We start from the raw sequence: 24,244 nt of genomic DNA, 5'->3' as shown, positions 1-24,244 counted from the left end.
CAGCTTTCCTCTCCTGGTCTAAGTCGAGAAGTTGAACCTGGGAAACTTTCATTTATGATGTGTAAACAAAGCCATTCAGACTTGCAGCTCAGCACTGTATTGTCTGCTGCGGAGTGGGAGTCTTGTCAGGAGCCCAGAAGAGGTGCGGCTCCTTGTCATGGTGTTCCCGGAGTCATTTGTTGCTTTGTGAAATTAACAAGTAATTTTCTTTGTGAGCATCTCACAGGACTAACAGTGAAAGCCAGACAAGTCCTCTTAGGTCATTTGCCCAAGAAAGCTTGACTGCTTTCTTTCTTTCTTTTTTTTGGGGGGGATTTGCTTTTTTCAAGACAGGGTTTCTCTGTGTAGTCCTGGCTATCCTGGAACCCACTCTGTAGACCAGGCTGGCCTCGAACTCAGAAATCCGCCTGCCTCTGCCTCCCCTCCCAGAGTGCTGGGATTACAGGCGTGCGCCACCACCGCCACACACCGCCCGGCGCTTCACTGCTTTTGTGTGGGATGTATGATGTAGTCCAGTGGTAGAATGCTTCTCTGCCAGCATGGGGTCTCAGGCCCGCCTCTCCCCGCCACTCATGCATGCAGTATATTCTCTGGAAATGACATGACTTTTAAGCTTCATGACATGAGATTTCACCTGACTTCCCAACAGGATTGTGGAGATGTATCTTTTTGTGAATCTGCTATTTAGTTGGTGCTTCAAGCCACAGTTTGAGTCTGATTTTTGTTTGTTTGTGTTTGAGACAGGTTTTCTCTGTGTAGCCCTGGCTGTCCTGGAACTCACTCTTGTAGACCAGGCTGGCCTCGAACTCAGAGATCGGCCTGCCTCTGCCTCCCGAGTACGCGGAATTACAGGTGTGCTCCACCACTGCCCAGTCCAGCTAGGGTGTGAGTTTACCATCATAGTACAGTGCTTTGTTTTTGATTCTGCTATTTCTTTTCTTTTCTTTTTTTTCTTTTCTTTCTTTTCTTTTCTTTTTTTCTTTTCTTTCTTTTCTTTTCTTTTTTTCTTTCTTTTCTTTTCTTTTTTTCTTTTCTTTCTTTTCTTTTCTTTTTTTCTTTTCTTTCTTTTCTTTTCTTCTTTCTTTTCTTTTCTTTCTTTTCTTTTCTTCTTTCTTTTCTTTTTTTTCTTTTCTTTTCTTCTCTTCTCTTTTCTTTTTTTTTTCTTTTTGGATTTGGGTTTTTCGAGACAGTATAGCCCTGGCTGGCCTTGAAGTCAGAAATCCGCCTGTCTCTGCCTCCCAGAGAGCTGGGATTACAGGCGTGCGCCACCACCGCCCAACTTGATTCTGCTATTTCTTGTGCTGTTTCTCTCGTTCCTGGGTTTGATCTTTCCTTCTGAACAACAACCCTTTAAGGCCCGGTTAGTTTTTCAGCTTTCCTGGAACTGAGTCAAGAAGAGATCTATTTCTTTGGTAGTAACCAAGGAGCAAAATGTAGGTTTATTTTGGACAAGTTTTCCCTCATTTTGGTTTGGTTAGTTGGCTTTAAGTCTCTTGGATGCTCTCTGTTTCGTGAGGAAAATGTACTTAAGTTCCTTTTGAAATATATTTCAACTGAGAATGAGACATAGTGAGTCCTTGAAGACTTTCATACTGATGTTGCTTTTAAGAAAGATGAATGAAGCCAGTGGTGGCGCACGCCTGAAATCCCAGCACTTGGGAGGCAGAGGCAGGCGGATTTCTTAGTTCGAGGCCAGCCTGGTCTACAGAGTGAATTCCAGGACAGCCAGGGCTACACTGAGAAACCCTGTCTCCAAAAAAAAAAAAAAAAAAAAACGATGAACGAGCCCGTCTTAGTGGCACATGCCTTAAATCCTAGCATTTGGGAGACAAAGACAGGTGAATTTCTGTGAGTTCAAGGTCTACAGAGTGAGCTTCCTGTGAGACCCTGTCTCAAACAAACAAAAACCCAAAAGATGAAGAGGGATTGGGGAGATGACAATTAAGAGTACTTCCTGCTCTTTCAGAGGACCAGAGTTCAGTTCCCATACCAGGGATCCTAAGTGACTATAACTCCAGTCCCAGGGGATATGACACCCTCTTCTCATGTCCCGCTGGAGGGAGCTCGGTGGCTAAGAGCACTTCCGCTTTTACAGAGGACCAACTTCAGTTTCTAGCACCAGCTGTGATGCCGGTTCCAAGGGACCCAACACCCTCTTCTGGCCTCTTGGGGACCCCCCACATGTGGCATGCATACATAAGAATAAAAAATTTTAAAGTAAATATCTCAACCTTCAGATTGGGAAGCTGGTGCTCAGTTTTATAATGTACTTACTTTGTTCCCTTTTCCGTTGTTCTGGTTTTGAGGAAGGTTGTCTCTGTGTGGCCCCCACTGTGTGTGCAGCCCTGTGTGTGTGCAGCCACCCCATCACCCGTCATCCCAGGACAGTCATGAACCGAATATAGGATGACCTTTAACTCCTGGCCCTCCTGCCCCCCTCCCAGACTCTAGGATTGCAGACAGGTATTCCCAGGGCAGCCTTCCATCTACTGAACCTCGGCCTCACTCCCTAATCTGCCTCTTTAAATGTTTCCTGTGGCTCAGCGGCTAAGAGCACTGGCTGCTCTTTCAGAAGTTCTGAGTTCAGTTCCCAGCAACCACATGGCGGCTCACAACCATCTGTAATGGGATCCGATGCCCTCGTCTGGTGTCTGAAGACAGTGACAATGTACTCACATACTTAAATAAATCTAAAAAATATGCTTCCTATAGGTACCAAGAACAAAATAAAAAACAACAAAAATAAACATACACATAAACACACACCCCACAAGCAAAACAGGAACGTGCATATAACTGAATGTACCCAGAATAGCACTTCTCATATTCTGTTACCATGTAATGTAAGGTATTAGCTGAGTAAATATAATGTCTGTAGCTATGGTAATACAATTTGAAGAGGCAGAAGAAATGCTGGAGAGACGCCCAGCGGATAAGAGGGCTTGAGGGTCTGAGTCTGACTTCCTAGCAGCTACATAAAAAGCTTGGCGTGACTGCTTGCCGCAACCTCAGCACTGGCGCAAAGGCAGACCTAGGAAGTCTCTGGCCAATCCAAAAAGGTTCAGTGAGAAACAGCTTCAAGGGAATAAGAGAGTTACAGAGGAAGCCACCTGACGTCCTCTGCTGGCTTCTGTGTTTGACATTTGGATGCCCCCTCCCCACCTACATAAACACAAACAGGAGGAGACAATGTTTTTGAGGTCCTTTTATTTTTTCCAAAGGATCCTTTTAAAAATTTATAACTACAAAACAGTTGCCATACATTCTGCCATAAATAAGAACAAACAGTAAGGCAGGGCTACATAAGCAAACTGAGAACAAATGCTTTTCAGAAAATGTGAAAATGTTTTACAATCATAAGCCATCCAGTTTTTAAAATAAAACTGTGGAAAACTTACAAATCTTCAAGTGGCACATACAAGACACCCTTGAAAAGGAACAAGATATGGCGTTGTCATTTTGTACTGTTATTTAAAACCTAATCTTGCTTAGAGGATAGATCTGCTCCAAATTCAAAATCCATACAGGCTTGGATTTTTTCTCAAGAACCATATGACAGAGGCACCAATGACAATACAACTTTGTTTCCAAAACCTTGTAACAAAGCATTGTCTCTTTAAAACATATGACTTAAGAGGCAAAAAAGGAATCCTGGGTAAGAGTTTTCCGCTCAGAGGCAGGCAGGTTTTAGGTGACTCATCGTATTCGTTTCTGCTGCCGCGCTCTGTAAATGTCATGAACTGGGGGGACTACGGCCCCCTTTTCTTCATCTTCGTCTGAATCCTCGTTGGGCCGTTTGACAGCCTTAGTCAGTACAGTACTGCTTTCCACTGGCCCATTGCCTTCCACAGCCAGCTCTGGGGCCCCACCAGTGATGATCCTCACGGCTTCCTCAACAGCTATTGGGATGGAGCAAAAAGAACAGCACTTACAACGATGCTACTGTAAAAAGAGTGCTCTGCCCATCCCATAAACCTGTCAGCAAGCATGGCATGGAGTTACTGCTGCTAAATTACAAGCTGCCGTTAAAACCAAGAAAATGCTAAGACAGATCAGTGTATCCCCTGTGCCAGGTTTCTGATTATGTGTTACCAGGGTATGCCCACACTATAGAAGGCTCAGCTTTCTCCAGGGTGTCCCTGCACTTCTGTAGACTGAATACTTGACTTTAGAGACCTCAGTGAAAAGAACAATCCTTTCTCCCTGGAACACAATGTAGATTCCACACTGAAAATGGATCTTCTATTAACTTACTGTTTGGTATCTTGCATCTTCGGAAAATTTCCATCAGTTCATCCACTTGTACAAAAGGACCCTATCATGACATGAATAAATTTAATCTCAGTTATCTGACAAGTTAACTATTTTGTACCTTCCATTATACAAGAAAAAAAAACCCACCATATAATTACTGTGACCCCGAGAACCAGTATGTACAATGAACAAACCTGGAAGCAGATAGGAGGAGGGAGCAGTTTCATTAAAACAACAGCAGCAGGAGGCACGGGAAACACCCCACCGGGCACCGGGTGTAAGCCTGGAGCTGAGGGAGAAACCAGGCGTGAACACCAGTACCGTCTCCATGTGGGAAAGCTGAAGCCAAGGGACCTGCACACAGCTTTCCATGTGCTGCTTCCTTCTGAACACATACAAAGGGCTTTAACCAAGTGACCAAATGACATGGGCCAAACAGGAAATGCAGTGTCAGTCTTAGGTCACTGGGAATCAGACAAGTGACTTCATATAAAGCAAGCCAGGCCTGAAAAACTAAAGGACATGTTGTGTTGACTATTTGTGAGTTACAGTGTTTAGTAATCCTGTTTAAAGTCACTTGTTCAATAGCACATTTAATCGAAAGGTTCTTGTTCAAAGAGGACCTAGAGGGGATACTAACTACTCACAACTGTAGTACAAGTTGTGATCCTTCAGAGAGTCTCCAGTTGGTCAAGTAATCTGCAGATTGCAGCATGGATGGAAAGGGCAACTGAAGTCTGCAGTGCTCACAGGTTCCAGCTTGCTTGTCTTTTTAAACATTCTTAGTGTGTCTAGTTCAAAGGCTACTGTCAAGCCACTTCTCCCTCCCTGTGACCCCACGTCTAATAGTTAACTTACAGCGGGAAAGGCCAGGCTGCTTCCCTCCCACACCTTGGATTGAAATCAAACAAACGTCTCAGTTCTGAATCTTACGTGCTAAATGTCGTGGCTGAAATGGAATCATCTGCTGAGTGTCTGGCTTAGGGTACTCAGGTTTTCTATCCACTTCATCTTTCAGAACAGGCACTATGGAAGGAGCTACAACTGGGTCTGGAATTATAGCAGCTAGCTTAGCACGGGAGACATCCTGAAAATGCAGAACAGAAGAATCCTAAACCTGAGAGGGTCTTATAGCATTGTGCAGTTCCACAATCTTGAGGATACAGTAAGATTAACTGGGTTATAAGCACAGGAAGGATGGAGAAGGAGAAGCAGGAAATCTCATGACGATAAAGATTGTTCAACATTCAACATGGGAAGCTATTCACTTTGAAAGTTGCATTTTAAAAATTTACCTCAACCCCAACTTAAGAATCACTAGACTGTCTCCAGGCAGGATCACTGCAAGATAGATACAAGACTTTGTGGGAAGGGTTGTAAGAATGGCATCAAGAAGAGAGTGCAGTGATGTGAAGGAAAAGCCAAGATTTAGGTGTGTTTGTTTGAGACAGGGTCTCATTATGTAGCCCTAGCTGTTCTGGAACTCCGCTGGCCTCAAGACTCACAGAATCAGCCTCCTCTGCCTCTGAGTGCTGGAATTAAAGGCATGTGCTGCCCTGGCCAGCTAAGATAAAGCTTTGATTTTTGATACTTTCCTTCCACTGGAATTAGCATCTCAGTTACAGTGAAGAGCCTGGGTTAAGTGAAATTCTTGCTTCATGAAAACCAAGCTAGGGATTCTCAGCACCTGTAATGCCTAATAGCATTCTACAAATGCAGTGAACTTACTTCTAATATACAGGACAAAAGAAACAACTATTGAACAGTTACTTTTTAGCCAGACTGTATTCACTCTTTGAGAAAATCAGTAACATTCCTAGCATGGACTGAAGTTTAAAAGATCACACAGCTATTAGGAAGTAGGAGAGCATTGGGCACCACGCTCTCCTTTCAAACCAGCAGGGCCCTCTCCAAGCTATGTTAGAGTCACCTTCAATAAGTCCTGTATTTCAGTCCTCCAAATCTGCTCGCACAGAGTTGGTGACACTGCTAGCTAGCTATTATGTGGTACAGTGAAACCGCTGGCTGTGGTGTACAACTTACTGTGTCACTAACTACCACATAGCTGTTTACTTTAGTTCTCTCCAATACAGTAGAAATGGAAATACAGGTTAGAAAACTCATTAAAAAGCAGTTCTAGTTAGAAAGTCAAGCCCTACCCTTTTTCTGAGATGGGACATATATTTAGCTCTGGCAGGCTGGCCTTGAATTTAGAGAAATTAAGAGACACACTGCCTGTGTCTCTGGATGGAAAAGGGGTGTGTCTGCAGGCTGGCAAGGATTTGTCTTTTTCAGTCTTTTTAAAATCATCTTTCTGTGTGTGCTCATGTGCTTGTTTAAGTCGGCGGGAGAGGAGTTGGTGCTCTTTCCCTCACGTGGGCTCCAGGCTTGATCAAAGTCACCAGGCTTGGCGGCAAGCTCCCCTGCCTGCTAAACCATCTTGCTGGCTCTCTTTATTTTTATTAAACTCTTTAAAACCATTTATATCCTGGGGGAAAAATGGTCTTTTCTAGTAATTCTTAATATGTCTAGTTTTGCACTGAAAAAAAAAAAAACAAAACAAAACAGTAGAGGTAAAAAACTGTTCTTTTTTGTTTGTTTGTTTTTGTTTTTTGAGACAGAGTTTCTCTGTAGCCCTGGCTGTCCTGGAACTCACTCTGTAGACCAGGCTGGCCTCGAACTCGGAGATCCACCTGCCTCTGCCTCCCAAGTGCTGGGGTTAAAGGCGTGCGTCACCACCGCCCGGCTTAAATTGTTCATTTTGTAACAGTACAATGCATGTTATAGAGTCCCTTCAGAACAGGACTGTGGACCTGGCACAGACCTGGAACATCCACCAAAGAAAAGGTCTAAAGCTAATTATGTATAATTCTTTTAAAAGTTTTCTAATTTGGTTCAGAGAGAGAGTGAGAGACACAGGCCAAAAGAGAGCAGTGAGGAAAAGACTGATGCCGAGGATGTCCTATTGCCAGTGGATTTAAAGGGACCAACCCGAGACCCACGTGCACAGCTTCACGTGGGCTTCTGCCTTGACCTTTGTTCGTGTCAGTGGCACAGGAACGATTGACCAATGTTGTTTGTACAAGGGCTGTTTCTGAGGCTTTAAGAACACTAGGGTTCAGGGACTGTTAGTTTTCTTATGAGTCAGGCATCTACACAGATGAGCACCACTCTCAGAGAAGCCGGTTCCCCTGTGGGCTGCGGTAGAAAGCTGCAGACCTCACAAGAACATGGGTTTTGCTTTGTTTGTGTAGCCTAGGCTGGCTTTGCAAACCTGCCTTCCCGGCTGTAAATCCAAGGTTTACAGGTATGTGTGCACCACCATGCCTGGCTATGTCTCTTCTTGACATCTTGACAAAATATACAACAGTAAATATGTTTAGTTGAAGCTCTATAAAAAATATTCATCAGTTGATAAGAATTATTTTAAAATAATTACATTAAGACTTTTCTCCAGCATCTCTCAAACACAAGGCACTGACAATTCCAATAAATGAAAGCATTTATTCTCTCTCAAATGTTTAATTTTCATTTTTTGTTACTTTTGATATCTATAAACAACAAAATCAATTAAATTTTTTTCTTAGTAAAAGAGAAAAGAATTGACCTTAGAATGAAAATTGTCCATGAATTCTTAAAATCATAGGGGAAGTGGAGACACCACAGGTATCTTGGTGCTACGTACATACCTTGTAGCCCAGTGCTTTGAGTTCACTTGCAGAACAAGGGTATAAATCCATAAACTTATATCTGTCCACCAATAAAGCTGTTTCTTTGCCTTCATACTCTTCTCTGAATGCTGTAAACCGTCTTTTCTCCACTTTGAGTATACTAGCTAAATCACCAATATTACTTTCAAAAGCTAGAAATCGAGCCCAGATTTCTCTGTAAGAAAGTAAATATAACTGATACTTAGTCATAGAATTTTTGTTTTATGTTTAATAATTGTTAGTATTTCCCCATATTTGTTTAATTTTATTTTTTCCCAAATATTGAAAGTCAAGTACAACCACAGCACTTTACCCAAATATTTAAACATTCAAGTTCTTTCCTGAGTTGGACACACACACACACACACACACACACACACACACACACACACACTATCTTCCTACTTGAGGTAAATTAAAGGGATCAGAGAGAGGATAAACTTTGTGGAAAGGGAATCTGACAGACCTCTACAATTTTTCCTGTATAATGTGGCTTCATCACTCTGCTTAGTGGAATTACGTTTCAGAAGATATTCTTCATTTAACGTATGAGTAAAAGTAAATTCCAACATCTACTATATAATATTGACTCACTGAGGCCAAACTGCACACATCACTGTCTCATTTGTTTGTTTTGTTTTTCTCTGAGACAGGATTTCTCTGTCCCAACTGTTTCTGAAACTTACTCTGTACATCAGTCTGTCCTTGAACTCAGAGATCCGCTTGCCTCTGCCTCTAGACTGTTGGGATTAAAGGCCAGCACCACCACTGCCTGGCTGTACAAATCACTGTTTTAATGTTCTCGGATACTTAAATGCCACAGGCACCTAAAGTAAGATCGTGGGTACCAATAAGGTACAAGGAAGAGGACACTGCAGAACTCCAACACTGTTTGTGAGTCAGTGAGAAAGTGAGGGCTAAGTAGACTATCCACCTGTCTAGGTTGCTGAGCTTGGAACTGAAGAGAGGCAAAGCCTGCCTATGCTGGCTGCACCACTATACCGTGTCATACTCTCACAGTCAAAGCCATATGCTGGGCATGTAACATGGGAAACCGGCTCTCAGTATAAAAAAGTTTCTGCATTCCACTAGTGAGATACATTTCAGAATGCTAATATATTAAGTTCTAGAAATATTAAAGTAGAAAGATATAGCAAAATATTTAATAAAGTAAAAGGGTATCTCAAAATAATTCTTATCATATATAAAATAAAAATGTAAGCTTAAGCAAGTATGAAAATATTGCAGGAAGGTAAAATGAGAAAAGAAGTACCTCCTGAAATTCACACTCAAGCACAATCGCATACATCAGAGTTCACACATTTGGATGACTTACCCAGACTTCTCAGGGGGAAGGCTTCCAGATGTTAAAACTCTTTCAAACAAAACTCGAGTATTATTGTCCTCTAGGGTATTTAAAAAAGTTTAAATGTTAAATCAAAGAAAGGTTTACAGTGTAATAATTATTTTTTAAGAGCAAAGCAGAATGTAACCCCAAGCTTTATCTCAGTTAATCCTTACAAAAATCGAATGCAGAAAAATAACTTGTCACAAATGATTTTTACAGATAAGGAAATTAGGAGGTTCAAAATTACTGAGTTTGCCAGTCTAGGGGAAGAAGCCTTTATTTAATCTCACAACTCAGGAAGTAGAGACAGATCTCTGTGAGTCCTAGGCCAGCCTGGTCTACATCCTGGGTTCAGGCTAACAAGCAAACACCAAGCACTCCCCACCTAGACCGGCTTGGCTCATTGTCAAGTAACAAGCTGTTACAGGAAGCCAAGGCTTTCGGCCTTTAACTGAGACCTGGTTTGTACACAGTGCAATGCAAATTGTAGTGAGAACTGAACCAGATGTCCTATTTTGCCTTTCAAAAAATAATAAGAAATACTATCTGGATTAAATTTTAAGTATTAGAAGTTCATTTGTAAGTGAAAGCATGAGTTTTCTGGAAAATTCAAGGGATTTAAAAAAAAAAACAAAAACAAAACAAAACAAAACAAAAACCCAAAAAAACTAGAGGTTGGAAAGATGGCTCAGTGATTAAGAGCACTGACTGTTCTTCCAAAGGTCCTGAGTTCAAATCCCAGCAACCACATGGTGGCTCATAACCATTTGTGAGTTGTGACACTCCCTCTTCTGGAGTGTCTAGAGACAGCTACAGTGTACTTACGTATATAAAAATCTTAGAAAAAAAAAACTTAAGAATCTAGCAATAATTTGTTAATTGAACTGAACAGTTAAAATGAATACATTCATATCTAAATTATACCATAATAAATTCTGTGTAAGTCTTTCATCATGACTGTTTTTTTATTTTATTAGCACAGACATTCAATTAACTGTCTGTATATACAAGATAAACTCATGAGACAGTAAATGAATTTAGCTAAGGAAGATGGCATCAAGTCAGATGCACCACATCAAATGACTTGGTATATATATATATATATTTTTTTGGATTTGGTTTTTTCGAGACAGGGTTTCTCTGTATAGCTCTGGCTGTCCTGGAACTCACTCTGTAGACCAGGCTAGCCTAGAACTCAGAAATCCGCCTGCCTCTGCCTCCCAGAGTGCTGGAATTACAGGCGTGCGCCACCACCGCCCGGCTGACTTGGTATATTTTTAAATTTTAATTTAACTTATTTTTATGTTGTGTATGAGAGTTTCTCCTGCATTTGTGTCTGTGCACCACTTGCATTCAGTCCCTGTGAGAGCCAGAAGAGCATGTAGGGTACCCTGAAACTGGAGTTGGGAGCCACAATGTGGGTGCTGAGACTCAAATCTGGGTCCTTTAGAAGAACAGCCAGTGACCTGACCTGCTGACCCATCTTTCTAGTCTCATATTTTAAAAATATTATTAAATGTTACATTTTACCCCTTAACTGCCCACACAGCCTCCTCCCTGCTCAATGCTCACCAGGGTCTCTGGCTAAAACATGTTTTCTTTCCTCTTTATCTGGCTAACTATTGCTCATCTTCAAGACCCAATTCACATGCTGTCCATGAGTCCTCAGGATAGCACAGCCACACAGTGAAATGCAGTAGCATGTCATTTAAACCCTGCCAGCCATACTAAGAGGGTAAAACTAATCTTAAGTATAGCCAAGCACATCCAAACTGTCTTTTCAACATGTAAATAATATGAAAACCACTCTAGTATTTTACATTCTTATTTATTTTTTGTTAGAATTAGCCTCTGGAATCTGTCACGCATGCTGTTTAGCACAGGCACACTCATTTGCTTAATAACTAGCAGTCTAGAGGCTCCACAGCCTCAGAACAGATCTGGAGTTTGGGCTGTCTTCATGCCCCACTGTGTGTCACCAGGGCTCTACTGTGACATTCACATTCACCTCCACTATTATACACAATTACTGCTTTCCATACTCCATATATAAATTAAATGCATGCAAAAGTTCAACTTGACTCTGTCAGTCTTATAAAGGGTATTATAACCTTGTTGCCAGTGGGAAAACCACAGTTTTAAGTTTACACACATAATCTCAAGTACAAGTAAATACAAGTTTTCTTAAAACAACTTCAATACAAGATTATTTTATTTTAGGTTTATTGTATTTGTATGACTATGCACCTGCACACATGCATATGTGCCATGGACATGTCTTTGGGACCCTAGAACTGGAGTTACGGATGCCGATAGGCTTCCATGTGGTTGCTGAGTATCAAACCTGTGTCCTTTGCAAGAGCAACAAGTGCTCTTAACTGCTGCGTCATTTCTCCAGCTCCCCTAGTTGTTCCTACCCTCCAAAATGTATATATCCTGAACTATCAATAATTATAATAATTTTATAGAGACACATGGGTAATTCTTTATGGGTATTTAGCATAAAGAATGGTTATAATACTATTAATCCAACAGAGTGGGAAAATAAAGATGTCAATGAACATGTTTCTTTTACAAATTCACCTCATAGCCTCACAAGCAGTTTTGGGTTTGGTGGATACAGACTTTTGTATCATTGTACCCCATACTTCCCATCCACTGGGCAAAGCAATTCCCAAGCTACGTTACTAGCTGGCGAAATCTTAGGAGACAAGAGATGAGTTGTCCAGAGTGGCCAGAAAGGAACACGGCTAACTCCGTCTCTTAACTGACTTTGCAGTGTCACCTAACTATGGTATTACTTTTCTGCTTCAAAACCACTCTGTAGAGTGTAAAAGAAAAATCTACCATGATTCAGAGAGTATAACTACGTGGCAGACAGGACTAGGGATGGCTTAGTTGGCACAACGCTTGCTGTGAGGCTTTTCTGGGTTGTTACCTTGACCACATCTGGAATTAACTAAAACCCAAGTGGCTGGGTATACCTGTGAGAAGTTTTTTTTCCTTTTAACTCTTAGCTTTTGAGGTTGGACCATCCATCTTTAATCTGGACCACACCTTTGGGCGGCAGCCTATATAAAGGACATAGAAGAAGCCTTTGGTCTTTGCCAACCTATTCTTGCTTTCACTGGATAGTCTATCACTTTACTAGCATTAGAGCCTACTTCGTTAAGATTCTGGCATATACTGAAGACCAGCTGAGACATCCAGCCTCATGAACTTAAGAACTATTGGATTCTTAGTCTTCCCTTGGTAGACAGCCACTGTTGGAGTAGGTGGACCACAGGACCACAGGCTGTAAATCATTCTAATAAATCCTACACACACACACACACACACACACACACACACACACACACACACACACAAACACTCATTCTATAAGTTCTGCTCCTCTAGAGAGCCCTGAATAATACACTTGCCTAGCGTGCACAAGGCACTGAGCTCAGTGCCAGGACTATATGAATTGGGCATGGTGACAAATGTGCAGGCAGGTAGATTTCTGTGAGTTCAAAGCCAAACTGGTCTACATAGTGAGTATTATCCCAGCCAGGGGTATATAGTAAGAACCCGGCTAAGAAGAGACATACTGAATTCACGGATGACTGGCCACTATTTCCTGGGTGCCTGTCAGGCAGCTGTTTCTGGTGGATGTTGGAGTTACACTTTAAAAAAGGAAACAAAGCCACCCAAACCCAAACATAATTTCAGATCGTTTAATGTTAAGAAGCCATGGCAGGGGCTGGAGAGAGAGAGCTCAGAAGTTAAGAACTTAGGCTATTCTTCAAAAGGGCCTAGGTTTGGTTCCCAGCACCTGCATGACAGCTGACAGCTGTCTGTAACTTCAGTTCCAGAAGATCCGATACCTTCTTCTGTCCTCCACTGGCAATGAAAACAAGGATCCACAGACATAACATATATTCAAAACACCAGTAAGTGAATCTTAAACACACACACACACAACCACAAAACCACAGTAGACTCTAGAATCAACTTACCATTGAGGTGAGAGAGATAGTCAATATAAGCCAAAACATATTCTGGAATGTCTCCATATTTCTTTAGTCCCAATTCAAAAATCTTAAAGGCAACAGATTTGTCCTAGAAGTAAAGACAGTACTGGTTTCCATGAAATGCCAGACAATGTATGCAAAAGAATATTAAAACTAGAATCTAATAGGCATGGTGCACACCTATAATCTCAGCAGTAGAGATGAAGAGGCAGGAGGATTGTCACAAATTCAAGGTCATCATAGCTTATATAGCAAGACACCTTTTCAAAATGAAAAATAAAAACAATAACAAAGAAATATTTCTACAACCTCTAAATATGACAAGGCACAGAAGAATTAAAATTGGTGAGCTAAATAAAAAACAACCAAGGGATTAAGCTCAGAATATGAGTTTTATGCTACTTCAAGGCAAGCTTGGGAATGAAATAAGAACCCACCCTTTTAAAATGAGAAAAGACCTGGGTATATATAGCTTGGTGGTTGAGCACTTGGCTAGATTGCTCAAAGCCCTGAGTTCAATCCCTAGCACCACCATAAACAAAATAAAGTAACCAAGCAGCCAATGTCAACATCTTGTCTAAGACATTTACCACAGCTGCTTCTGGTGGTGCACTGTCTGTAATCCTAGTACTGGAGGCTGCAGTGAAAGCCGGAAGATCAAGAGTTTGAGACCAAAACCAAAAACCAAAAACCAAAAACCAAAAACCAAAAACCAAAGCTGCACGCCTTTAATCTCAGCACTTGAGAGGCAGAGGCAGGTGGATTTCTGAGTTCGAGGCCAGCCTGGTCTACAGCTCAGCACAGCCAGAGCTACACAGAGAAACCCTGTCTCTGGGGGTGGGGTGGGGTGGGAGAAGGGAGGGGAGACAGGGGGAGTTTGAGACCAGCCTAAGATACTTAGTGTTATGTGCTTCAAAACAAAACAAAATCCAATGAACAATCAGGAACAACAAGGGATGAACTGGAATTGGTCATTAATAGTCGAACACCTGCTCATTAAGTTTCAGTCCCTGAACACTGGCCCCCAACATCCCTGAAAAAATTTTAAGAGCTTATTTAGGATGCAGGAGGCCCTGGGTTCCATCATCTATAGTAGATAACCAATCAATCAATTAAAAGAAAAGAAATTAAATATGGAATTTAATAATGCATAAATAAGCAAGCAACTGAGCTGAATAATGTTCAGTGTAATTTTATGCAGATAAGCCTTACATACGCATGTCAGTGTTTACCTTACTACAGTAATACTCCATAAGTGCTGCAGTCACATAGACATGATGGCGGGTTCTGGCATCCTCTCTTGCTTTTTTAAATATCATTCTTCCAGATTTGATACCTTCTGCTCTTCTTGCAAATTTCATATATTGAATATATACCTATGAGAAAATAAAATATTTGTATTTTACAAATTAGGCAGAATATGTTCCTCACAGCATCTAGTACCTAGGCACTGAGTTCTATGCTAATATTTCTAGAATAAGAAACTACAGAGTAGAATTGTAAACTACTTTTCCCCAGGCATTAGGAACACATGCTAATTTTTATTGTGGCATAATTTTACATAACAGAATTATTCTAAAGTGTATAATGCAGTGATTTTTCATCCTTTTTATTATCATCAGAAGGTCATACAATAATCACTACTAAAACTTTTTTGTTTTTCTACAAGATAAAGCTTTTCTGTGTAGCCCTGGCTGTTCAGAATCTGGAAGTCCCTCTGTAGACTCTGCTAAACTCCTGCTCTTCTGCAACTTTTTTTTTTTTTTTTTTTTTTTAAACAGGGCTGAGGACCGAACCCAGGGCCTTGCGCTTTCTAGGCAAGCGCTCTACCACTGAGCTAAATCCCCAACAACTCCTGCTCTTCTGACTCCACCTCCCAAGTACTGAGATTACAAGGGTGAGCCATAGCCGAGCAGTGTTATATAAAGGGTCTCATGATCTACAAGACAGAAGTACAATGATTCTTGCTGTAGAAAAATTAAATTTGTGTTATATTAAGTCAGATTATGATGGTGGGATAGAGAGAGTTAGGTTACTCACCAAGGTGGGGTCAATGTCCTCAATTGCCAGAAGTCTGTTATATATACTGTGAACCTTCTCATACTTCATGCGACTCTAACGTGGCAGAGGAATGAATATTAGTATATACTCACAAATGAGCAAATATGAGCTTTACGGAACCTGAAGACTGTACACCTGTTCCCACAACACACACGAGGCACCTACACTGTACATAAACTTATATGAACTTGAGGACTAGCAACTCTTTATTGTTACCCTCTCTGGCTACAAAAACAAAGATACTACCAGAAAGAAAAATATTTTAGTCCTGCAGTAAAATTGTAAGCAGTAGATATAATTCAAATATTCAGCAGGTTTAGGAAGAACCTTGAGTTTGAGGGCCACACACACACACACACACACACACACACACACACACTTCCAGATCTTCTGACTCTTCTCACCTCTTCATAATCTGCATATGCAAAATAAAGGAGCATGTTCTTCTTTAGTAGAGTGCTTATGGCTCTTTCGTATATGTTAGCAGCTTCATCACTAAATAATTTGGCATTGTTCATATCCTAAGAGGGAAAAAATCACATCCTTAACAATGCTGATGCAGTTGAAATGGGAAAACTGAGACAGTATCCACTTTAAAATGTACTTACTATGAAAACCAATGCACACTGGCATTTAAGAATTATAAAAACTACTAAGGATTTCTTCTTATTCTGGGCAGAGGGGAGTTTCTAGAGTTGAGCCCAGAGGCCTCTAGCACCCAGTTATGCGCTCCAATCCCCAAACTTTAAATTAATTACCATTTAAGTGCTTTAAATGACAAGTCACTTTGAGACAGAATTATGAGTGTTACTAAAGTTCATACTGACATGTTTAAATATTTCCTTTTCTTATTTGTTTTTTCGAGACAGGATTTTTCTGTGTAGCCCTGATTTTCCTGGTACTCACTCTAGAGCAGGCTGGGATTAAAGGCGCAATCCACCACCTGGAAAGCTTACATTTCTCAACATATACTTCTTATATAGAAAGGTTTTAATAAATTTAGCTTATAAAATAATTCATTTTATTATAATATGTTCATCCACACACACCACTGTACTTTCCTTGTCTAGTCTCTCTTCCCCACCTCCCAAATAGTCCTCCCTATGCCATTTAATGTTATGCACGCATGTGTTTAAACATAGATAGTATTATTACTAAAACTGATGTTATATTTGTCAGTGAATCTTATTGCTATATCAGAATCACGAAAGGAAAAAGAGGGTGGGGAGGGATACGCACCCCCTTTTCTGCAAGCAGCTTACTTGACTGTTCCAGATACTGGGCAGCTTCATACCAGATATCAGGGTGATGGCCCAGCACAAGTAGGCACTGTTCATAGGCAAACATAACTAAGGGAAGACAAACACACAGCACTCAGTTAAGATAAAAGACACTAACAACATTATCATCACAAGCACCACAGGTAGATTATTAGACTCAGGCATGGTCTTTAACAATGAGTTAAATTAGTTCCAACATTTAAGAAGGATACATCTACACTGAGGACAGTCCTGATGAAAGTCCTCTGACCACACACACACACACACACACACACACACACACCTATAGGAAACAAAGAACAAGAAGAAAGAAATCCTGAGTGACTTCACTAAGTAACTGGTATCTGAAGACCAGAGTGGCAGAAGTAGGACAGAGGGAAGGGGGTGTACAAATTAGTAGAGGTTGCCAAAAATGTGACTCAGTGGTACAATTCTGTTTTGGCGTACAGGTGGTTCTGGCTTTAATCTCCAAGACCCCAAAATAGGTGTAGGCAAAGAAATAGTACTCATAAAGTCCTGCCATTAAGTGAGCCTGCAAAATTGAAGAATTCAAATTCAGTAACATTCCAATCCAGCAGTAACAGTGATTTGTACAAAACTAATCTTTCTGGGTGGGCACGCCTGATACACGCCTTTAATCCCAGCCCTGAAGAGATGGAGATAGATGGATCTCTGTGAGTTTGAGGTCAGCTTTGTCTACAAAGTGAGTTCCAGAACAGCTAGGGCTATTACAAAGAGAAACCCTGTATTGAAAAATAAGAAGTAAACAATAAAGTGAAACAAAAAGACTAACTCTTCTGAAATTAAAAACTATAAACTGAAACAGGAAGTATCTCTTTGCTAGAGCATATGCTTAGGATATGACTTATATTGGGTTAAATCCCTGGCACTTCTCCATCTCCGCTGATGTGTCTATGTGCATATGTAGATACGTGCATATTTTCAAATACATATATAAGAAAACTGAAATATGTGCATATTTTCAAATACATATATAAGAAAACTGAAATAGGGCTGGAGAGGTGGCTTAGAGGTTAAGAGCACTGACTGCTGCTCTTCTGAAGGTCCTGAGTTCAAATCCCAGCAACCACATGGTACCTCACAACCATCTGTAAAGAGATCTGATATCCTCTTCTGGTGCATCTGAAGGCAGTGTACTTACAACAAAAAACAGTAACAACAGCAACAACAACAACAAAACAAAACAAAAAAACATCAAAACCCCGGAATATAAGTGCATGGCAGAATGAAGCAGGAGTCAGAGCAGACTGAGCCAGAGGCGAAGGTGAGGTTCATATCATCCAAACAGACGATAATTCAACTTCCTTTCAAAGAAAACTCAGAGAAGAATCCAATCTTTACAACCTATTATTCATACATTTGTAAAATGTTTAAAGAAAAAAAATTATATGGGTAACAAAACATGAAAAAGTGACCAACAGTTAAAAGTCAAAGGGAAGCAATCTCACAAAGGCCCACTGTCTGAATGAAGGACCCAATGAGGACCTTATAGCTATTGTAATAATCCTATTTAAGAATCTAAAGATGACACATTATAGAGGCTGGAGAGATGCTCAGAGATTAACAGCACTAGTTCTTCCAGACAACCTGGGTTAGATTTCCAACACCCACACAGTAGCTCACAACTATCCCTAATTCTAATTCCAGAGGATTCTTTAGGTCTCTTTGGACACCATGCATGTAAGTGGTACAAAGACATTCCCTCAGTCAAAACATCCATACACATACATTTTTTCTATTGATATATTTTTTATTTACATTGCAAATGATTTACCCTTTTCTGGGTCCCCACTCCCCGCAAGTCCCATAAGCCCTCTTCCGTCCCCCTATTCTTCCATTAACCCCTTCCCACTTCCCTGTTCTGTAATTCCCCTATACTCTTGCACTGAGTCTTTCCAGAACCAGGGGATACACATACATTTAAACACATATAACACACATACAATTAAAAATTAAATTTAAAAAGCAAAACAAAACAAGCCCACACACATTGTTACACATGAATCTTAATAGAGAAATTAAAACTATAAACATTTCTTGGAAATTCATAGAACTAAAAAGTACAGTATATAAAATGAACAATTTGATGGGCAGTGGTAGTATATGCCTTTAATCCCAGCACTTGGGAGGCAGATGCAGGTGTATTTCTGAGTTCGAAGGCAGCCTAGCCTATAGAGTGAGTTCCAGGACAGCCAGGGCTATACAGAGAAACCCTGTCTTGAAAAACCAAAAAGAAAGAGAGAGAGAGGAGGATAATTTGCTAGATTGTTTTACCATCAGATTGAATATAATAAAACAAGGGGAAAGTGATCATGAAGATAGATCTATAGAAATGATTAGTGGAAAAACAAAAGATTCAGAAAACAAACAAAACAACAAAAACAAAACACAGCCCCAGCCTCCGCTGGGCATGGCAGTTCACTCCTGTGAGCTCACACCCAGGAAGTTAATATGGGAGGTAATGAGTTGGAGGTCTCGGGGCTGCACAGTGAGCTGGAAGTCAGCCTGACCTGCAGAGCGACAGGCAAGCGTGATGGAGCCCCACGCACCCTCGTTACCTCTTTTCGTTATCAGGGTCTGGTCCTCCGTGCGCAGAGGGTTGCTCTTTTCCCACTGGATATACTTCTTCCACATGTCCACCTGCTGAGCCTCTTGAGGAGTGTTCTGAGGAGGCACTGAAGGAGCATTGCGATCTAAACCTTTCATTACTGTCTCGTACTCCTAAACAAACATTTAAAGGTTTTTGATGAGCCTTGAACAACTCAGATATATAGGGAGGTACTCTATCAGCTGGAAACACTTCATTTAAAGAGTCTACTCTCTTACCCCTAATATCACTTTTTATTATGGTTTTAGAATTCAAGGTTATCCTAAAATACACAGTAGGTTTGAGGTCAACCTGGGCTACAGGAGACCCTGTCTCAAGAAACAGAATTCAAAAAACATCCACAAAGGACAAAACAAAACTCAAGACTAAGGAAAGACATAATAGAATATTAAAAACAAAACTAGATACCTAGGAGTGGTAAACGGAATATCCATAGACTATCTCTGCAGGATGTGTGATGTAAAAGATAGCATGAGAGGAGATTTGGTAGCACTGCTATTGACAACTTTGGAGAAGCTAATAGTTTTTGTACTGTTTGGCTATTTCCAAAGAATAGAAAGGTGTGTACACAGCACAAAGTCTATCCCAGAGAACAATGTAGTTAAATACACTGACTACAGAGTAACACAATTTTCAGATAAGCAAATACGAAGGGAGAATATCAACTACTTCAATAATTCCATGTAAATCTCTGTTTTGAACAGTATTTCTAGCCAAGCACGGATGGCACATTCTAACCCTTGGGAAACTGCTGACACAGGAGTAGTGCCATGAATTCAAGGGAAGCCTGGGCTACAAAATATCAGGGCACCCAGCACTACTAGCAAGACTCTGATTCAAAAACAAACAAATGAATGAACAAAATACTTTTTGGATTGAGGATATGATTCAATAGTAAGACATTTCCTAATGTATGGGAGTCCTTAGGTTAGGTGATGCCCAGTAAACACAAACACACCACAAACACACACACACACACACACTCACATACTCACCCACACCCCACACAATGTCTTCCAAATATAACATATATTTTGTCATTTAATATAACTTAAATAACTACTTCAATGTAGCCGGGTGGTGGTGGCGCACGCCTGTAATCCCAGCACTTGGGAGGCAGAAGCAGGCGGATTTCTGAGTTAGAGGCCAGCCTGGTCTACAGAGTGAGTTCCAGGACAGCCAGGGCTACACAGAGAAACCCTGTCTCGAAAAACAAAACAAAACAAAAAACAACACCAACAAAAAACTATTTCAATTTAACTATTATCATTTTGCTAGGCATTTGGAGCCTGAATTGGATCCCAGCACTTAGGAGACAAAGGTACTGAGTGTGAGGCCAGACTGGTTTGTTTCATGAGTTCTAGGACAACCATTGCTACACAGAAAGATCCTGTCCTCAACAAAATAAAATCAAACCAAAAATCATCATTTCAGACAGGTATCAATTAGCTATAATTATCTGTCATTAATTAAGACTCCAAATGATTGAAAATATCATGAGTAATATCAGATGGGAAAGCTTCGCTAATTATTTTAATGATTCAGTAACATTAAATTAAGTATAGAATTCCATACCTTTGCTACACGTCTAGCATTCATGTAGTCTCTACTCCGATCTTCAATCATCTTTTTAGCTAAATGAATATTGATACCCTAAGGAAAAATATAGTTATTAACTGTTTTTTTTGTCTTTTCTTTAAAATACTTGTTTTTACAGTCCTGCAAACCAGACCCATAGCCTCCTGCATGCTAGGCAACTAGACAAACACTCTACCACTAAACTGCACACACAGCCTGGAAAGAGTAAGTAGACTAGCAAGCAAGATGGCTTAGTAGGTAAAGGTTAGTAGGTAAAGGTTAGTAGGTACAGATGCTTGTCATAAAAGCCTGGTGACTTGTGTTCCATCTCTAGAACCCAGGTAAAGTGGGGAAAACTGACATCATATGTATAGCTGTCCGTGACCTCTACACACTGTCACAGCACACGTGTTCCTTTACTGCTACAAAAGCTCTCCTCTGTCAACTGTGAGACATTTTCACATAACTTTGTGTGGTTGGATAGGTGGGTGCACATACAATAGCACATGTCGTTGTCGGAGAACAACTTCCAGCAGTGGCTTTTCTCCTTTTATAATGTGGGTTGAGTACTGAACTCAGGCCATCAGGCATAGCAGCAAGTGTCTTTACCTGTTGAGCCATCTTACTGGACAAGAGTTTGTTTCACTTTCTTCTTTTAAAAAAATGTGTATAATTGCTTTGCCTGAGCTATGCCTATGTACTAGTGCATGGCTGGTACCCATGGAAGCCATAAAAAAAGAGCTGGATTCTCTGAAACTGGAGTTACAGATGATTATGAACCACAATGTAGGTGCTGGGAATTGAACTTGGGTCCTCTGGAAGAGCAGCCAGCGCTCTCAACTGCTGAGGTAGGTATCCTTCTAGGTCCTGTCTCAGGAATTTTTATAGACATGAAATCATGAGATTCTATCTTATCCAGTTAAATCAGTCATTAAGAAAACAAATAATAAATGCTAGCAACAATGTGGATAAAAAGAACAATTATACACTACTGGTGGGAATGTAAATTAATTAATCCAAAATTAATCCAAAAGTCAACACAGAGATTTCTTTAAAAAGCTACATATAGGCCTACTATATGATCCAGCTATATAATTCTTGGGTAGTGATCTAAAGGATTTGAAGCCAACATATCACAGAGATACTTACAAATTAATATTTATTGTAGTACTATTTAAAAAATAAATTATTTTATTGGAATAAATACAAAACAATATGTCTAGGAATATATAGTTCAATGGTAGGGCATTTCCCTCATAGGCACAAAGCTCAAGGCTTAATCCATGGTGTAACAAAACAAAAGCCAGGAGCAGCAACAGACACTGTGCAACCCCAGCACTCAGGCCCCCACACTAGAGGCTAGATTCCCTACCTTTACAACAGTGGGTACCCGGAATGGCCAGGCTGCAGTACACTCTGCTTGGCTTACCTCTTCATACTTGTTGTAGTCTCTCCAGAGTTGTTCAATGTTGATCATCGGATTAACACAACCTCGTTGATAAACTCTTCGGACAGCAGTTATTCTCTGATTTTCTGCATAAGATCCTACAGCTTCCCTGAAGTTGGATAAAAATATCACTAATTGTATTATAGCTAAATCTATTGTCTATATATTAAAAATTAAGACAATACTTACACGCCTTTTAAGAAATTGATGTAATCCACCCAAATCTAAGAAATGAAACAAAATGTTAATATCTTTCTTGATATTTTCATATTTAGGTGTATACCCAAAGTCTCATGCATGCTGGGAAAGTACTCTACCATTGAACTATATTCCCAGCCCTTGTGTATATATTTAGTTGAACTTTACCTGATAGGACATAATTTCCATTCCAATTTTATCCAGTGCAAAGTCATAAGCTTGAGCCATTTTTTCTCTGAAATGAACATGAAAAATATTTTTAATTTTTTTTATCAGCTAGGTATAATAGCTAGGTATACCTGTTATCCCAAGAAGCTGAGGCAGGATCACTACCCTGAGTTAGAGGGCATTCTGGGTTACATAGTAAGTTCAAGGGTAGTCTGGGATATGTAGTATATACCCCATATTACTCTGAGCTACAAAGCGAGACCCTGTTTGAAAACAAATCAGAAGCCAATCAAAACTTAAAACTATTATCAAAATGCATCAGTGAACATCCAGGTCAGAGTCACTGAAGGTAGGCAAGTGTACGTCGTCATAGCACAGAGCTAACTACCAGGTGGCTGCCTTAGGCGTCTTAAGTGGCAACCTAAGCTATATAACCTGACAAGCATGTGCTGAGACAATCATTAAAAAGCTTCTTGACAGTTTGACAAGCCTGTCAAAAAAGTGCTATCATGTAGATACACAGTGCTTACTATGGGAACATTTGGATGAGTCAGGTCTCAAGTGGAAGGTAAGTGCCAGTGGCCTTCTTTAAACCACTTTTCCTGATTTCTTGGAGAATTCTGACTTTTCTTTTTTCTTTTTTTAAGATTTATTTATTTATTATATGTAAGTACACTGTAGCTGTCTTCAGATACTCCAAAAGAGGGAGTCAGATCTCGTTACAGATGGTTGTGAGCCACCATGTGGTCGCCAGGATTTGAACTCAGGACCTTTGGAAAAGTAGTCAGTGTTCTTAACCACTGAGCCATCTCTCCAGCCCCGAATTCTGACTTTTCAATACTTAGGTTTCTTCCCACCTGTAGCTCAGAGACAGAGCTGGTGTGAGGCATGTGGAAATGAGTGCATCTAGAGACCACACGCACTGATACCAGCCACTGCCCCAGGGTTTCTCTGTGTAGTCCTGGCTGTCTTGGAACTCACTCTGTAGACCAGGTAGACTTAGAGGTATCCCTGCCTCTGCCTCAGTGCTGATCACAGGAGGCAGCACCACACCCAGCTCAACATGCACTCTTAAGACCATGACTTCACTTACTTGTAACTTGGCAGTTTACCCTTGGTTTCTCTGACGTAGGAAAGATAACACTTCCACAAATCAATGTGCAAAACCTTCATAAGGCATCTTTGAAATAGCTTTAAATATAAGAAAATAATATCAGAGTCCAGATAAATACATTTCATATCTGTATAAATGAAACAGCATATTAAAAAATAAAGTCAGCTGGGTGGTGGTGGCGGCGGCGGCGGCGGCGGCGGCGGCGGCGGCGGCGCACGCCTTTAATCCCAGCACTTGAGAGGCAGAGGCAGGTGGATCTCTGAGTTTGAAGCCAGCCTGGTCTACAGAGTGAGTTCCAGGACAGCCAGGGCTATACAGAGAAATCCTGTCTCGAAAAAAATCAAAACAAAAAACCCAATAATCAAACAAACAAACAAACAAATAAAGTCAGTCTTTCCAGGAATTAATTTTCTTATAAATAAAAGGCAAATAAGAGGGATGGAG

The 24,244-nt window shown here is 40.6% G+C and overlaps 1 protein-coding gene across 1 annotated transcript in view; it reads right to left on the bottom strand.

Moving 5' to 3' along the window:
- Positions 1-3,190: 3,190 nt before the first annotated feature.
- Cstf3 (cleavage stimulation factor subunit 3) overlaps positions 3,191-24,244 on the bottom strand; it is a 76,597-nt gene continuing 55,543 nt past the window's right edge. Inside the window, exons 5-21 of the mRNA XM_052183121.1 lie at positions 23,780-23,877; positions 22,687-22,753; positions 22,510-22,544; positions 22,303-22,429; positions 20,871-20,948; positions 19,246-19,408; positions 16,626-16,735; positions 15,791-15,907; positions 15,366-15,440; positions 14,558-14,701; positions 13,311-13,413; positions 9,301-9,370; positions 7,944-8,139; positions 5,188-5,341; positions 4,449-4,543; positions 4,255-4,315; positions 3,191-3,899 (exon numbers count right to left, since the gene is read on the bottom strand). Coding sequence (XP_052039081.1) covers positions 3,697-3,899; positions 4,255-4,315; positions 4,449-4,543; positions 5,188-5,341; positions 7,944-8,139; positions 9,301-9,370; positions 13,311-13,413; positions 14,558-14,701; positions 15,366-15,440; positions 15,791-15,907; positions 16,626-16,735; positions 19,246-19,408; positions 20,871-20,948; positions 22,303-22,429; positions 22,510-22,544; positions 22,687-22,753; positions 23,780-23,877 — 1,896 coding nt within the window. The 3' untranslated portion in view covers positions 3,191-3,696. The remainder of the gene's footprint in view (positions 3,900-4,254; positions 4,316-4,448; positions 4,544-5,187; positions 5,342-7,943; positions 8,140-9,300; positions 9,371-13,310; positions 13,414-14,557; positions 14,702-15,365; positions 15,441-15,790; positions 15,908-16,625; positions 16,736-19,245; positions 19,409-20,870; positions 20,949-22,302; positions 22,430-22,509; positions 22,545-22,686; positions 22,754-23,779; positions 23,878-24,244) is intronic.

Source organism: Apodemus sylvaticus, chromosome 5 (assembly GCF_947179515.1).
Source record: "Apodemus sylvaticus chromosome 5, mApoSyl1.1, whole genome shotgun sequence".
Classification (NCBI taxonomy): domain Eukaryota; kingdom Metazoa; phylum Chordata; class Mammalia; order Rodentia; family Muridae; genus Apodemus; species Apodemus sylvaticus.
This window is presented reverse-complemented; position numbering and strand designations above follow the sequence as displayed.